This window comes from Carcharodon carcharias, chromosome 2 (assembly GCF_017639515.1).
Source record: "Carcharodon carcharias isolate sCarCar2 chromosome 2, sCarCar2.pri, whole genome shotgun sequence".
Classification (NCBI taxonomy): domain Eukaryota; kingdom Metazoa; phylum Chordata; class Chondrichthyes; order Lamniformes; family Lamnidae; genus Carcharodon; species Carcharodon carcharias.
The window spans coordinates 30,808,915-30,824,088 of NC_054468.1; the positions used below are offsets into that span (position 1 = coordinate 30,808,915).

Here is a 15,174-nt window from a genome sequence, read left to right on the forward strand (position 1 = left end):
TTCCCACCTACATCCGTGATTCCTCTGACACCTTACGTCACATCAACAATTTCCAGTTCCCTGGCCCCAACCACTTCCTCTTCACCATGGACGTCCAATCCCTCTACACTTCCATCCCCCACCAGGATGGTCTGAGGGCCCTTAGCTTCTTCCTCGAACAGAGGCCCGAACAATCCCCATCCACCACTACTCTCCTCCGTCTGGCTGAACTTGTTCTCACACTGAACAATTTCTCCTTCAACTCCTCTCACTTCCTCCAAATAAAAGGTGTGGCTATGGGTACCCGCATGGGCCCCAGCTATGCCTGTCTCTTTATGGGGTATGTGGAACATTCCTTGTTCCAGTCCTACTCCGGCCCCCTTCCACAACTCTTTCTCCGGTACATCGATGATTACTTCGGTGCCACTTCATGCTCTCGTCGGGACTTGGAAAAATTTATTAATTTTGCTGCCAATCTCCACCCCTCCATCATTTTCACGTGGTCCATCTCTGACACTTCCCTTCCCTTCCTTGACCTCTCTGTCTCAATCTCTGGTGATAGACTGTCCACCAATATCCATTACAAACCCACCGACTCCCACAGCTACCTCGACTACAGCTCCTCACACCCCGCTTCCTGTAAGGACTCCATCCTATTCTCTCAGTACCTTCGCCTCCGTCGCATCTGTTCTGATGATGTCACCTTCAAAAACAGTTCCTCTGACATGTCCTCCTTCCTCCTTAACCGAGGTTTTCCACCCACGGTCGTTGACAGGGCCCTCAACCGTGTCCGGCCCATCTCCCGCGCATCCGCCCTCACGCCTTCTCCTCCCTCCCAGAAACATGATAAGGTCCCCCTTGTCCTCACTTATCACCCCACCAGTCTCCGCATTCAAAGGATCATCCTCCGCCATTTCCGCCAACTCCAGCATGATGCCACCACCAAACACATCTTCCCTTCACCACCCCCATCGGCATTCCGTAGGGAACGCTCCCTCCGGGACACCCTGGTCCACTCCTCCACCACTCCTACTCCTCAACCCCCTCCTATGGCACCACCCCATGCCCACGCAAAAGATGCAACATCTGCCCCTTCACTTCCTCTCTCCTCACCGTCCAAGGGCCCAAACACTCCTTTCAAGTGAAGCAGCATTTCACTTGCATTTCCCCCAACTTAGTCTACTGCATTCGTTGCTCCCAATGTGGTCTCCTCTACATTGGAGAGACCAAACGTAAACTGGGCGACTGCTTTGCAGAACACCTGCGGTCTGTCCGCAAGAATGACCCAAACCTCCCTGTCGCTCGCCATTTTAACACTCCACCCTGCTCTCTTGCCCACATGTCTGTCCTTGTCTTGCTGCATTGTTCCAGTGAAGCCCAATGCAAACTGGAGGAACAGCACCTCATCTTCCGACTAGGCACTTTACAGCCTTCTGGACTGAATATTGAATTCAACAACTTTAGGTCGTGAGCTCCCTCCCCCATCCCCACTCCCTTTCTGTTTCCCCCTTCCTTTTTTTTCCAATAAATTATATAGATTTTTCTTTTCCCACCTATTTCTATTATTTTTAAATATCTTAAAATCTTTTATGCTCTCCCCACCCCGACTAGAGCAATACCTTGAGTGCCCTACCATCCATTCTTAATTAGCACATTCGTTTAGATAATATCACCAACTTTAACACCTATGTGTTCTATTGTTGTTGACATCTTTTGATGATCTGCTTCTATCATTGCTTGTTTGTCCCTACAACCACACCCCCCTCCACTTCTCTCTCTCTCTCTCTCTCCACCCCCCCCACCACACACCTTAAACCAGCTTATATTTCAACTCTTTCTTGGACTCGAACTCAAGTTCTGTCGAAGGGTCATGAGGACTCGAAACGTCAACTCTTTTCTTCTCCACCGATGCTGCCAGACCTGCTGAGTTTTTCCAGGTAATTCTGTTTTTGTTTTGGATTTCCAGCATCCGCAGTTTTTTTGTTTTTATCAGCTACATCTGGGGTTAGATTAAGGTTCCTCTGAATGTCAACCAAGTGAATAATTGCTTTATCAACAAGTTCTGTTGATTAATGATGGGTTGATTTATTATGGGGCTGGTAAGTGACAAGTAACTCCACAGCACAAAAGTGCCAGGCAATGACCATCTCCAATGAGAGAATCCAACTATCTCTCCTTGACATTCAATGGCATCACCATCACTGAAATCCTCCACTATCAATGGGGGTTATCAATGACCAGAAACTGAACTGGAGCAGTCATATAAATATTGTAGCTACAAGAGCAGGTCATAGGCTAGGAATCCTGCAGCAAGTAACTCACCTCCTGACCTCCCAAAGCCTGTCCAGCATCTACAAGACACAAGTCAGGAATGTGATGGAATACTCCCCACTTGCCTGGATGAATGCAGCTCAAAGAATGCTAAAGAAGCTCGACACCACCCAGGACAAAGCAGCCTGCTTGATTGGCACTCCATCCGTGGTTCCAACATCCAACCTTCACTTCCTCCACCACTGCGCACAATGGCAGCATTGTGTACCATTTACAAAGTGCACTGCAGCCACTCACCAAGGCTCCTTCAACAGCACCTTCCAAACCCATGATCTCTACCATATAGAAGGACAAAGGCAGCAGATGCATGGGAACACCAGCACCTGCAAGTTCCCTTCCAAGCCACACACCATCCTGACTTGGAATTATATCACTGTTCCTTCACTGTCGCTGGTCCAAAATCCTGGAACTCCTTCCCAAACAGTGCTGTGGGTGTACCTTTTCCACATGGACTGCAGCAGTTCAAGAAGATGGTTCACCAGCACCTTCTCAAGGGCAATCAGGGATGTGCAATAAATGCTGGCTTAGCCAGTGACATCATGTGAAAAGAATTTTAAAAAGAACTTAAGATTTGAATTCTAGTTCTCTGGATGATGAGCAATGTTGGTATTTCTTGAGTAAGAATGAAATTCCTAAGATCTAGTCTACTAAATGAAAGTTTCAATCAATTAATCATTCAATCAATTAAGTCCAGTGAATGACAGTCCAATAGTCTATCATTCAAACTCACAGTCTATGTAAAAAGCAATCCAATTTTTAATCCACAAGAGTCAGCAAACCCTTTTGACAGAAGAGCAAAGATTTACAATGAGAGCTAATGAGTCCCAAAAAATGAGTTCAATGTGCCACAAGGGTGACAAGAGATCTACTTCCAAATGTTCTACAGCTAGAGCTCCAAGACCACATAGGCGATATTCAAAAAAAGTACTCAATGCCTGCAATCAGGTAATCTATTATTACCAAGATAAAATGCAAAAAAATTGAGTATGCAGGAAAAAGTATTACCGCTATCACATCGGTCTCCAGTTCTACCTGGTGGGCAAAGGCACTTTCCTGTTACAGGATGGCATGATGTGAGGCCTTCACAATCACACATCTGCTGGCATCTCTCCCCAAAATGTCCAGCTTCACAAGCTAGAATATAACAAATCAATATGTACACATTAGCACATAAAAAATGCATGAAAACTCACCTGCTTCTCACTAACTCTTCCCCGGTCGCATGCTGTTAGTTAGGGCCTTTTAGAGATTGAGCATTAGAGGGAGGGGTTGGGAGCATTAACTCATCTTTCTCCCTTCAAAATGAAAAAGTAAATCTTACCTATACTGAACAAAATACTATGATAAAGCTTCATTAATGTTTATAACCTTGTCACAAGCCTCCTGTGTGCTTGTGTGTGTTCATATGTAAAAGTGAGATAGAGAACACGCAAGTGTGAACAGAATCAAGCATGTGTACAATACGTTGTTAGGAAAATACAGCAAAGGAAACCAAGAAGAAAATAAACGAATGATAAATTATAGAAAAAATGCTCCAGAACAATAGGTCTAGTTTATTTATTTTTTTAAAAAAAGACTTGCATTTATGTAATGCCTTTCATAACCAAATGATGTCCCAAAGTGCTCTACAGCTTGAAAGTACTTTCTTCAATTGTGGCCACTGTCGAAATCTAGGAAAGGCAGACGCCAATTTGTGCACAAGTTTCCACAAACAGCAATGTAATAATGACCAGATAATTGTCTATTTGTGATGTTGATTTAGGGATACCTAAATAATACCAGGAATGGGCAGGTTATCTTATGAGGAAAGATTGGACAGGTTAGGCTTGTAACCACTGGAGTGTAGAAAAGTGAGAGGTGATTTGATAGAAACCTTTAAGATCTTGTGAGGTTTTGACAGAGTGGTTGTAGAGAGAGTGTTTCCTCTTGTGGGGAAATCTAGAACTAGGGATTGCTCATTTAAGACAGAGACGAGGGGAAATCTTTTCTCTCAAAGGGTTGTGAGTCTTTGGAACTCTCTTCCTCAAAAGGCAGTGGAAGCAGAGTCTTTGAATATTTTTAAGGCAAAGCTGGATAGATTTTTGATTAACAAGAGGTTATCGAGAGTAGGCAGGAATGTGGGGCCGAGGTTACAATTAGATCAGCTATGATCTTATTGAATGGTGGAGTAGGCTCGAGGGGCCAAGTGGCCTACTCCTGCTCCTAATTTGTATGTTCTTACAGATAAATATTGGCCAGAATACCTGGGATAACTCACCTTCTTTTCTTCAAAATTGTGTCATGGGATCTTTTATATCCATCTGAGAGGGCTGATGGGGCCTTGATTTAACATCTCATCTGAAAGATGGCACCTCTGGCATTGCAGCACTTCCTTAGTGCACCACCAGATTGTCAGACACATTTTTGTGATCACGACCTGGAGTGGGACTTGAACCCACAACATTCTGATTTAGAGGCAAGAGTGCTACCAGCTGAACCATGGCAGGTATCTTTAGTCTGCAATTCATCTAAACGCCTTGATTAGATTCAAGCCAAGATCTCGCTCGTAAATATTCATTGTTCTGTAACTCTTTCGAGTACAAACCCGTTTCCATCTGTTTCAGATGAAGTTACATTGTTTCATAGTTTGCCATTGTGAGATTTGAACTCTTGATCTTGGGGTTACAAACCCAGTACCATAACCACTTGGCTATTTAGGCCAAGCCTTCATTGTTCTGTAACTCTTTTGAGTACAAACCCGTTTCCATCTGTTTCAGATGAAGTTACACTGTTTCATAGTTTGCCATTGTGAGATTTGAACTCTTGATACTCTTTTTTTTTTGAGTAAACCTGTTTCCATCTGTTTCAGATGAAGTTACATTGTTTCATAGTTTGCCATTGTGAGATTTGAACTCTTGATCTTGGGGTTACAAACCCAGTACCATAACCACTTGGCTATTTAGGCCAAGCCCTATGAGGTTACATTGTTTCATAGTTTGCCATTGTGAGATTTGAACCCTTGATCTTGGGGTTACAAACCCAGTACCATAACCACTTGGCTATTTAGGCCAAGCTTTCATTGTTCTGTAGGGGAAATTTTTGTCTAAATAGCCTGAGTAGTAATCTTGTGGGACAGATCACACTCCCTTAACAGAGCCCATCATTGAAATCAAAGGTATGAGAATCAGGTGGGATCTATAAAGGGCTTTGGATCTTCCCCATCTGATAATTGTGCAGATGAAAATCTACTCCTATAATATCAGCTGTCGGACGGCTTCAGTCTGTTTCCAACCTGTATCTCATGTACTAGGTATGCACTAGTTTGCATAAAAAATAAATTAATCTTTCAGTGAAATGACTGGCTGTAGCTCCCTCTCAAATGTTACTCTACAGATTAATTACCTTAAACTCCTTCATTGCATTACAGGCTGCCTGGTACCCATTGCTAATCGTGAATCTCTATTTCATATGTGAACAATGGTGGTATGGTAAAGTCATTTGAGAAAAAAGTCAGAAGTGACATTACCTTTTTCACAGTAATCGCCATGGTAGCCAGGTGGACAGATGCACTGGCCTGTGCTGGGTTCACAAGCAGCACCGTGCTTACAGTCACAGGAGTGAGCGCAGGTTAAACCATAAAACCCCAGAGGGCAAGCTAGGAAAGAAGCCAGTGAATTATAGAGGTCAAAATAACTCTCAACTAACATTAAACAATTCTAACTCCTGATTCTACCATGTAACCTAAAGGAATACCACGTATGTCTGACTCAATAAACTCAGCATTTCTACACAGCCACTTTATTTAGGGGCAATTTGCTATGTGCAGCAACTTTCCACTTTATTTATTCCAATCGGACTGAAGTCTTGATCACAGCAAAAACAGAATTACCTGGAAAAACTCAGGAAGTCTGGCAGCATCGGCAGAGAAGAGTTGACGTTTCGAGTCCTCATAACCCTTCAACAGAACTGAGTGAATATTAGGAGAGGGGTGAAATATAAGCTGGTTTAAGATTGGGGGGGGGCGGTGTGGTTGTAGGGACAAGCAAGCAGTGATAGGAGCAGATCATCAAAAGATGTCACAAACAAAAGAGCCAAGAGGTGTTGAAGGTGGTGATATTATCTAAACAAATGTGCTAATTAAGAATGGATGGCAGGGCACTCAAGGTACAGTTCTAGTGGGGGTGGGGTAGAAAGACTAGCAGGGCATAAAAGATTTAAAAATAAGGGAAATAGGTGGGAAAAGAAAAACCTATATAAATTATTGGAAAAAACAAAAGGAAAGGGGAAGAAATGGAAAGGGGGTGGGATGGAGGAGGGAGTTCAAGATCTAAAGTTGTTTATTTCAAGATTCAGTCCAGAAGGCTGTAAAGTGCCTAGTTGGAAAATGAGGTGCTGTTCCTCCAGTTTGCGTTGGACTTCACTGGAACAATGCAGCAAGCCAAGGACAGACATGTGGGCAAGAGAGCAGGGTGGAGTGTTAAAATGGCAAGCGACAGGGAGGTTTGGTTCTTTCTTGCAGACAGACCGCAGGTGTTCTGCAAAGCGGTCGCCCAGTTTACGTTTGGTCTCTCCAATGTAGAGGAGACCGCATAGGGAGCAACGAATGCAGTAGACTAAGTTGGGGGAAATGCAAGTGAAATGCTGCTTCACTTGAAAGGAGTGTTTGGGCCCTTGGACGGTGAGGAGAGAGGAAGTGAAGAGGCAGGTGTTGCATCTTTTGCGTGGGCATGGGGAGGTGCCACAGGTGGGGGTTGATGAGTAGGGAGTGATGGAGGAGTGGACAAGGATGTCATGGAGGGAACGATCCCTACGGAATGCCACCGGGGGGGGAGGGGGGAGAGGGAAGATGTGTTTGGTGGTGGCATCATGCTGGAGTTGGCGGAAATGGAGGAGGATGATCCTTTGAATGTGGAGGCTGATGGGGTGATAAGTGAGGACAAGGGGGACTCTATCATGTTTCTGGGAGGGAGGAGAAGGCGTGAGGGCGGATTCGCGGGAGATGGGTCAGACACAGTTGAGGGTCTTGTCAACGTGGGTGGAAAACTTCGGTTAAGGAAGGAGGACATGTCAGAGGAACTGTTTTTGAAGGTAGCATCATCAGAACAGATGCGACGGAGGCGAAGAAACTGAGAGAATGGGATGGAGTCCTTACAGGAAGCGGGGTGTGAGGAGCTGTAGTCGAGGTAGCTGTGGGAGTCCGCAGGCTTGTAGTGGATATTGGTGGACAGCCTATCACCAGAAATTGAGGCAGAGAGTTCAAGGAAGGGAAGGGAAGTGTCAGAGATGGACCACGTGAAAATGATGGAGGGGTGGAGGTTGGAAGCAAAATTAATAAATTTTTCCAAGTCCTGACGAGAGCATGAAGCAGCACCGAAGTAATCGTCGATGTACCGGAGAAAGAGTTGTGGGAGGGGGCCGGAGTAGGACTGGAACAAGGAATGTTCCACACACACCATAAAGAGACAGGCATAGCTGGGACCCAAGTGGGTACCCATAGCCACACCTTTTATTTAATATAATATAAATATAATATAATATAAATAAAAATAAATTATAAATATAATATAAATAAAAATAAATTATAAATATAATATAAATAAAAATAAATTATAAATAAAAGGTGTGGCTATGGGTACCCGCATGGGCCCCAGCTATGCCTGTCTCTTTATGGGGTATGTGGAACATTCCTTGTTGCAGTCCTACTCCGGCCCCCTTCCACAACTCTTTCTCCGGTACATCGACGATTACTTCGGTGCTGCTTCATGCTCTCGTCGGGACTTGGAAAAATTTATTAATTTTGCTTCCAACCTCCGCCCCACCATCATTTTCACGTGGCCCATCTCTGACACTTGCTTTCCCTTCCTTGACCTCTCTGTCTCAATTTCTGGTGATAGACTGTCCACCAATATCCATTACAAGCCTACCGACTCCCACAGCTACCTCGACTACAGCTCCTCACGCCCCGCTTCCTGTAAGGACTCCATCCCATTCTATCAGTTCCTTCGCCTCCATCGCATCTGTTCTGATGATGCTACCTTCAAAAACAGTTCCTCTGACATGTCCTCCTTCTTCCTTAACCGAGGTTTTCCACCCATGGTCGTTGTCAGGGCCCTCAACCATGTCCGGTCCATCTCCCGTGCATCCGCCCTCATGCTTTCTCCTCCCTCCCAGAAACATGATAGGGTCCCCCTTGTCCTCCACCAGCCTCTGCATTCAAAGGATCATCCTCCGCCATTTCCACCAACTCCAGCATGATGCCACCACCAAACACATCTTCCCTTCACCACCCCCGGCGGCATTCCGTAGGGATCGTTCCCTCCTTGACACCCTGGTCCACTCCTTCATCATGCCCTACTCATCAACCCCCACCTATGGCACCTCCCCATGCCCACGCAAAAGATGCAACACCTGCCCCTTCACTTCCTCTCTCTCACCGTCCAAGGGCCCAAACACTCCTTTCAAGTGAAGCAGCATTTCACTTGCATTTCCCCCAACTTAGTCTACTGCATTCGTTGCTCCCAATGCAGTCTCCTCTACATTGGAGAGACCAAACGTAAACTGGGCAACCACTTTGCAGAACACCTGCGGTCTGTCTGCAAGAAAGAACCAAACCTCCCTGTCGCTTGCCATTTTAACACTCCACCCTGCTCTCTTGCCCACATGTCTGTCCTTGGCTTGCTGCATTGTTCCAGTGAAGCCCAACGCAAACTGGAGGAACAGCACCTCATCTTCCGACTAGGCACTTTACAGCCTTCTGGACTGAATCTTGAATTCAACAACTTTAGATCTTGAACTCCCTCCTCCATCCCCACCCCCTTTCCGTTTCTTCCCCTTTCCTTTTGTTTTTTCCAATAATTTATATAGATTTTTCTTTTCCCACCTATTTCCATTATTTTTAAATCTTTTATGCCCTGCTAGTCTTTCCACCCCATCCCCACTAGAGCTGTACCTTGAGAGCCCTGCCATCCATTCTTAATTAGCACATTTGTTTAGATAATATCACCACCTTCAACACCTCTTGGCTCTTTTGTCTGTGGCATCTTTTGATTATCTGCTCCTGTCACTGCTTGCTTGTCCCTACAACCACACCACCCCCACCTCCAGCCCCCCCCCACCCTTTAAAGCAGCTTATATCTCACCCCTCTCCTAATATTCACTCAGGGTCATGAGGACTCGAAACGTCAACTCTTTTCTTCTCCGCCGATGCTGCCAGACCTGCTGAGTTTTTCCAGGTAATTCTGTTTTTGTTTTGGATTTCCAGCATCCGCAGTTTTTTTGTTTTTATCTTGATCACAGCAAGCTGCTTGGGTCAAACAAAATTTATTTTGATGATCAATGTACTGAAAGTGAAGGTGAGTTAAAACTGTGAACCAATGATCCAAAGTTATTAATGAGGTGACTAACTGCTAACAACAGTTCACATTATGAAAGTGATGTGAATCTTAAAACACTTATTAAAAAGAGCAGTTGTTATGCACAGAGCAGCAGTTGGTCACTTCCACATCAATATACAGAGTTAAAGCAGCCCTCACTTCACCAGGTCACCCTCTCAAAGTGGTACTAAGTCACAAACAAGGCATTTGGAAGGCACATTCTCAGGTTTCACACATCATCCCATTCAATGCACATTGTTTGACTGTTAGTGAAGATTGTGCAAAAAAATGAATCAACTAACCATGTTCACACAAAGGGCCATAGAAACCCTCCAAACACTGACAGCTGCCAGTCAGCCGATCACAGGTTCCGTTATTCCAACACAAACAGTCGAACTGGCAATTGGCTCCATACTTCCCCACAGAGCACTCTGCGTTACAAAAGAAAAACCTTCACTATACAGTTTTGCACTACCTTTATATGCTTTCCCCACAAAAAAGAACTTTCTCCTCTCAGCACCCCCTGAGCTCTACCTTCCATCCCCAGCACCGCCCACTATTCCCATCCTCACCCATATATTCCAAACCACCAACTACCATTCCCATTCCTGCCCATTATTTCCAGAAACACCTATCATTCCCAGTCATGCCCACTAATTCCAATCCAGCTCTACTCACTATTCCCAGCATCCCCACCAATATACCCTCCAATGCTTTTGTTAAGTGCACAGTAACTCGAAGGATTGACCTATACACAGCCTCTGTAGAAACCTCTAACCACAGCTTAGAGGAAAACATCTCCCACTATTCCTGGCACTGCCCATCATTCCTGGCACTGCCCACCATTCTCAGCACCACTCTGACTGAAAGCGGTGCCTACCATAGCTCTGGTGATGTCAGTTTGTATTGGATGACAAAGTGGACTGAAGTGAGGTGTTAAAAGGAAATTCCTTCACCTTTGTTCCACACCTCACTTGACACGGAGTATATGGTCAATACCATTGTCATCCCTTTCATATTTCAGTTTAGGCACCCAACTCCTCAGTGTAAGTCTGATATTCCATTCCTCCCTCCCGACTGTAACACCCTGAAATAAACCATAATCCTCATTATGACTCTCTGATATACACCATTCCCTTTAATACAACACTCTGGTTTACATCATTGTCCTTCTTTGTAATGTGTTACTATATACCTCCACCCCACTGTTATCTTAATGCTTAGCAAAATATTCCCTCTCTCCTGTTATTACATTATGCACTATATTTCATGCTCCCTTCATATAACACTCCAATTTACCATGGGCTGCATTATACGCAAAAATGTTCACCATTCATTTCTTCCAAAGAGAGCCTAGTATTTATTGACCATTTTCTTTGATGCAGTTGCAACTACAGTTAAATTAGCTAGAATCTAATTTTCATCCAGTGCCCTATTTAATACATATTTTAGAATCCAGAAACTCACATACAATAAGTGCATCTTTAACCAGTGAACATACCTTTTTGACAATGGGTACCAGTCCATCCAAGTCCACAGGAGCATGTCCCATCTTCTGGGTTACAGATACCATTATTCTGACAGGCACAGAATTCCAAGCAGTCTAGTCCATATCTTCCCTTTGGACACACTGAACCAAAACAACAGCACTTGAAACAAGTCAGTCCAAAACAATTACTTTTAAGCTGCTTAACTTTACAATCTGCCAGAATGTCACACCTCATATTCAATGGACAACCTGTCTTATATCATAAATGTGGAATTTGCTTTATGTCTTGCTAGATTTTAAAATTAATTAAGTGAGCTCCTGTACAGGTGAGAAGGAACCACCTTGAATGTAACATTTAGATATTGCATTCAAGCACACACTTCACTCACGAACATAGAAGTGTGTTATATCTGGCTGATAAATCCAAAAAGCTGTTAATATTTTAGGAGCAATATATATATGAATCTGTTTTAAGGGCTTAGCACTGTTCAGGATATTAAAATTAATCATTGTAGGTTAAAGCTTAGAACCGTGCTCAATTTAGAAATATCAAAAACTATTACTGTATTGTGAATATAGTGACTCATCAGGATTCTGTTTTTAGAATAAATCATTGGGCTGTACCTTTCTGGCAGGTAGAACCCATTGTGCCAGACTGACACTGGCATTTTCCTGTCACAGGGTCACATCGACCTCCTTCACCACAAGGACACAACATCATACAGTCTTTCCCATAAAAGCCTTCTGGACAAGCTGGAGAAGAGAAATATTTGTTAGCGCAAATATATGTTGTGAAATTTGGAAGTCAATACATCAATGCAAACTAACATAAGCATATTCACCCACATATATCAGAATGGAGAGTGTGAACAGTTTTGTACCTTTGATTGAGCCAGTGCTAGAAACAATAGGGTACCTATAGTAAGGCTTTGCTCCCAGACTGGAGGCTCACTGTATCACAGAGATGTCACTTAACTGTAGGGCCATGTCTGTGGCATGCAACATTAAGGCCTCTCACCAAGTGCAAAGCCTCCCAAAATTTACTCTTTGTAAAATTTTTTAAGATTTTGTAACCTCCTTTGTTAAAAAAACTTGTATTTACATAGTGCCTTTCATGACCTCAGGAGTGTTTTACAGCCAATGGAGGACTTCCAAATGTATAGTCACTGCTGTAATGTGAACAAATACAGCAGCCAATTTGTGAACAGCAAGGTTTCACAAACAGCAATTAGTTAAATGACCAGTCTACCTGTTTGAATGATATTGGTTGATGGATATATATTGGTCTTGATACAGGGAGAACTTCCCTGCTCTTTGTCCATCAGTGCCATGTGATCATTGAGGTCCACCTGAGAGGGCAGCTAATGTCTCAGCCAAAAGATAGCATCACCGACAATGCTGCAGTCTCTCAGTACTGCACTGAAGTGTCAGGCTAGATTATGTGCTAAAGTGCTGAAAGCTTGAACTTTCTGAATCAGAGGCAAAAAGGCCCCATTGAGTGGAAACTGATACAGGGGCTAGGAGAACAGACAGGTGAAGTGATAGAAAATTCCATCATGAGTAGGGGTTGAGCAGTCTTTTGAAGATACGGGACAGAATGGACATGAAATCGCGCGTGATGATGTTGGGCCAGTGTCCCAACATCATCTCGCACTCCTGCAATATTTCAGTTGGCGGGTGCGCATGGAAGTCGGAAGTGCACCCGCCTGACAATTAAGAGGCCTATTAAGATAATTAAAGTTGTAATTGTCTCCGATATTTCATGGTCCATCCAGCCTTACATTTGGCAGATGGGTGAGCTGACCAGGTGGACTTTGCATTTTTCATGAAACATCATCCAAGGGCAGGATGAGATTTCCGTTATTAAACTTTTAAAAATGAAAACCTATGGCCAGCATTTTTATCACATATACGTTCAGGTGACTGATTGTGATGTGTGGATTTTTTTTTTCCTAATTTTACGAACTTTATTTATTGGTTTTAAAACCTTCAGCTCCTGGAGGCAGCTCTTTGTCTTCAGGGAGCTTTCATTCAGCGCTTGCCTGTGGTGGGGTTATGTCAGCGCTCGCCCTCCTCCTGCCCCCACCTCAGCAGCGCTGAGATTTTCAGTGCACACTTCATGCTGGCTGGCCATTACTTGGCAAATTGCTGTCGGGGGCTGTTCACGGGTGGCGGTCCGTTCCCTGGCCAATCCCAGGCCCGCGAATTTAAAACTCTTGCCCATGGTATGGGTATAGAAAGGACTTAGCAGAAGGATTCTACTGTGTGGGGCATGATGTCCGAAGACTATTGATGCATGGGCAGGGACCTGGGATAGACGTTTTTATCAGAAACAGGTAGGGTAGATATGGATGCTGCTCATTCTGCTTACCACTATTTTATTAAAGGCCAACTTTCATACTAAGCTGACCTTTGGATATGCAGTATCAACAGTATTTTGAAAAGTGTTTCACTGCTGGCTGAAACAGTAACTAAGTACTGGTACCTCGAAGGACTTTTCTGAGTACTTTGTTGAAGCAGTACTTCAGTCATTTTAATTTACAATTTTTCTGGTGATATTGTTGAGTGAGAAATGGTAATCATAATAACTAATGTATGACACATTAGTCACATACTGTCATTTCAACTTTGGCACTGGGTTGAATCCAGCTCGAACTGCAGGAATGAAAGTCTCCTCTAAGCGTTTCATGTAAAATGACTCTGGATAAGTTCAACTGTGCTTAGTGATTATCTAGGCAGCCACTGAATATTTATCTAATATACCTGACGTATTTTAGATATTATGCATACCCCACTGTAACTTGTAGGGATCTTACTTACTAAAATGATAACAATAAAACAGAGAGCCTATACCAGGGCTTCCTAAACTGTGGGTTGCAAGCCAAGGTGGGGTCACAAGTCAAGATTCTGGTGTCATGAGCTCCAAGGCCGAAATGTTTTGTGCTGGGCGTGGCCTAATGGACAGACCATGGAGGCTTCATTGCTGCTGCACTGCTGTTTAAATACTTCCTACCATGCTCAACCCCAACCCGCTCAGCCAATAAAGGCCAACCCTCTCCCCCGCTGCTCAGTAGCTGAGGTCCACCCCACCCCCGCTCATCAGCTGAAGGCCGCCTCCCCCTCCCCACTCAGCAGCTGAATCCCCTCCCCAACCCACCCCCAACCATTGCTCAACAACTCTAGTTGTTCACTCTGGGGTTATGGGGCATTAAAATGGGGTCACACCAGGAAAAACAGACAAATAAATGAAGCAAGAACATCACTATAAACACCAATTCCAAATAATGTTCCATTGATGAATTCAGAGCTGTTCTTCTGAAATTAGGGTTAAGGCACATTGCTGGGACAATATAGGAAGAAAAGTTTACCCTGTATCTAGCCTGTATTGTGACAGACCTGGAGCTGCCTGATGAAAAAGTAAAAATTTCACACTAATATTTTCATGCTTTCATCACAGAACGATTATTTTTGTAAATAACGATCTTGTTAAATTCCTGCCATATTATATTCTCGCCGCTGATTCCTATTGAAAGGTTTGGACAAGTGTGACTTACTGATCATGCAGTCTGGTCCAATAAATCCAGGAGGACAGCTGCAGGTTCCAGTCACAGTGTCACACTGACCCTCGTTCTGGCATTTGCAGCTCTCTCGACAGTAGGGTCCATAGGTTCCCTCTGGACATTCTGAAAGACAAGTTCACTCACTCTTATTCAAGAGCTTTCATCTCATTTTACTCTGAAACACCCATAGCACAGATTACTAACATTTATGTTCTGTCTTCCATGACCCTAAAGGTAAATTGAAGACCCACCAATGTTTTAAACACAGAAGCAATTCATCCTGCTAGAAGTGGTCATTTTATAAGCAAATAACTCACAACCTCATTAGTAATACCTCTAGTGTCTAAGATAATGGGAGATTATATCCCCATCACATAAGCATAATACAGCTTCATATAATCCATTCTTGCCAGCACCAAAACAGTACACTGTAAAATAAACCCTTATAGAATAGTTATTACAA

The 15,174-nt window shown here is 43.8% G+C and overlaps 1 protein-coding gene across 1 annotated transcript in view; it reads right to left on the reverse strand.

Moving 5' to 3' along the window:
- Window positions 1-15,174, reverse strand: part of megf6 (multiple EGF like domains 6) — a 360,806-nt gene that overhangs the window by 35,194 nt on the left and 310,438 nt on the right. The window contains exons 31-36 of the mRNA XM_041204754.1: window positions 14,706-14,834; window positions 11,776-11,904; window positions 11,164-11,292; window positions 9,965-10,093; window positions 5,816-5,944; window positions 3,316-3,444 (exon numbers count right to left, since the gene is read on the reverse strand). Coding sequence (XP_041060688.1) covers window positions 3,316-3,444; window positions 5,816-5,944; window positions 9,965-10,093; window positions 11,164-11,292; window positions 11,776-11,904; window positions 14,706-14,834 — 774 coding nt within the window. The remainder of the gene's footprint in view (window positions 1-3,315; window positions 3,445-5,815; window positions 5,945-9,964; window positions 10,094-11,163; window positions 11,293-11,775; window positions 11,905-14,705; window positions 14,835-15,174) is intronic.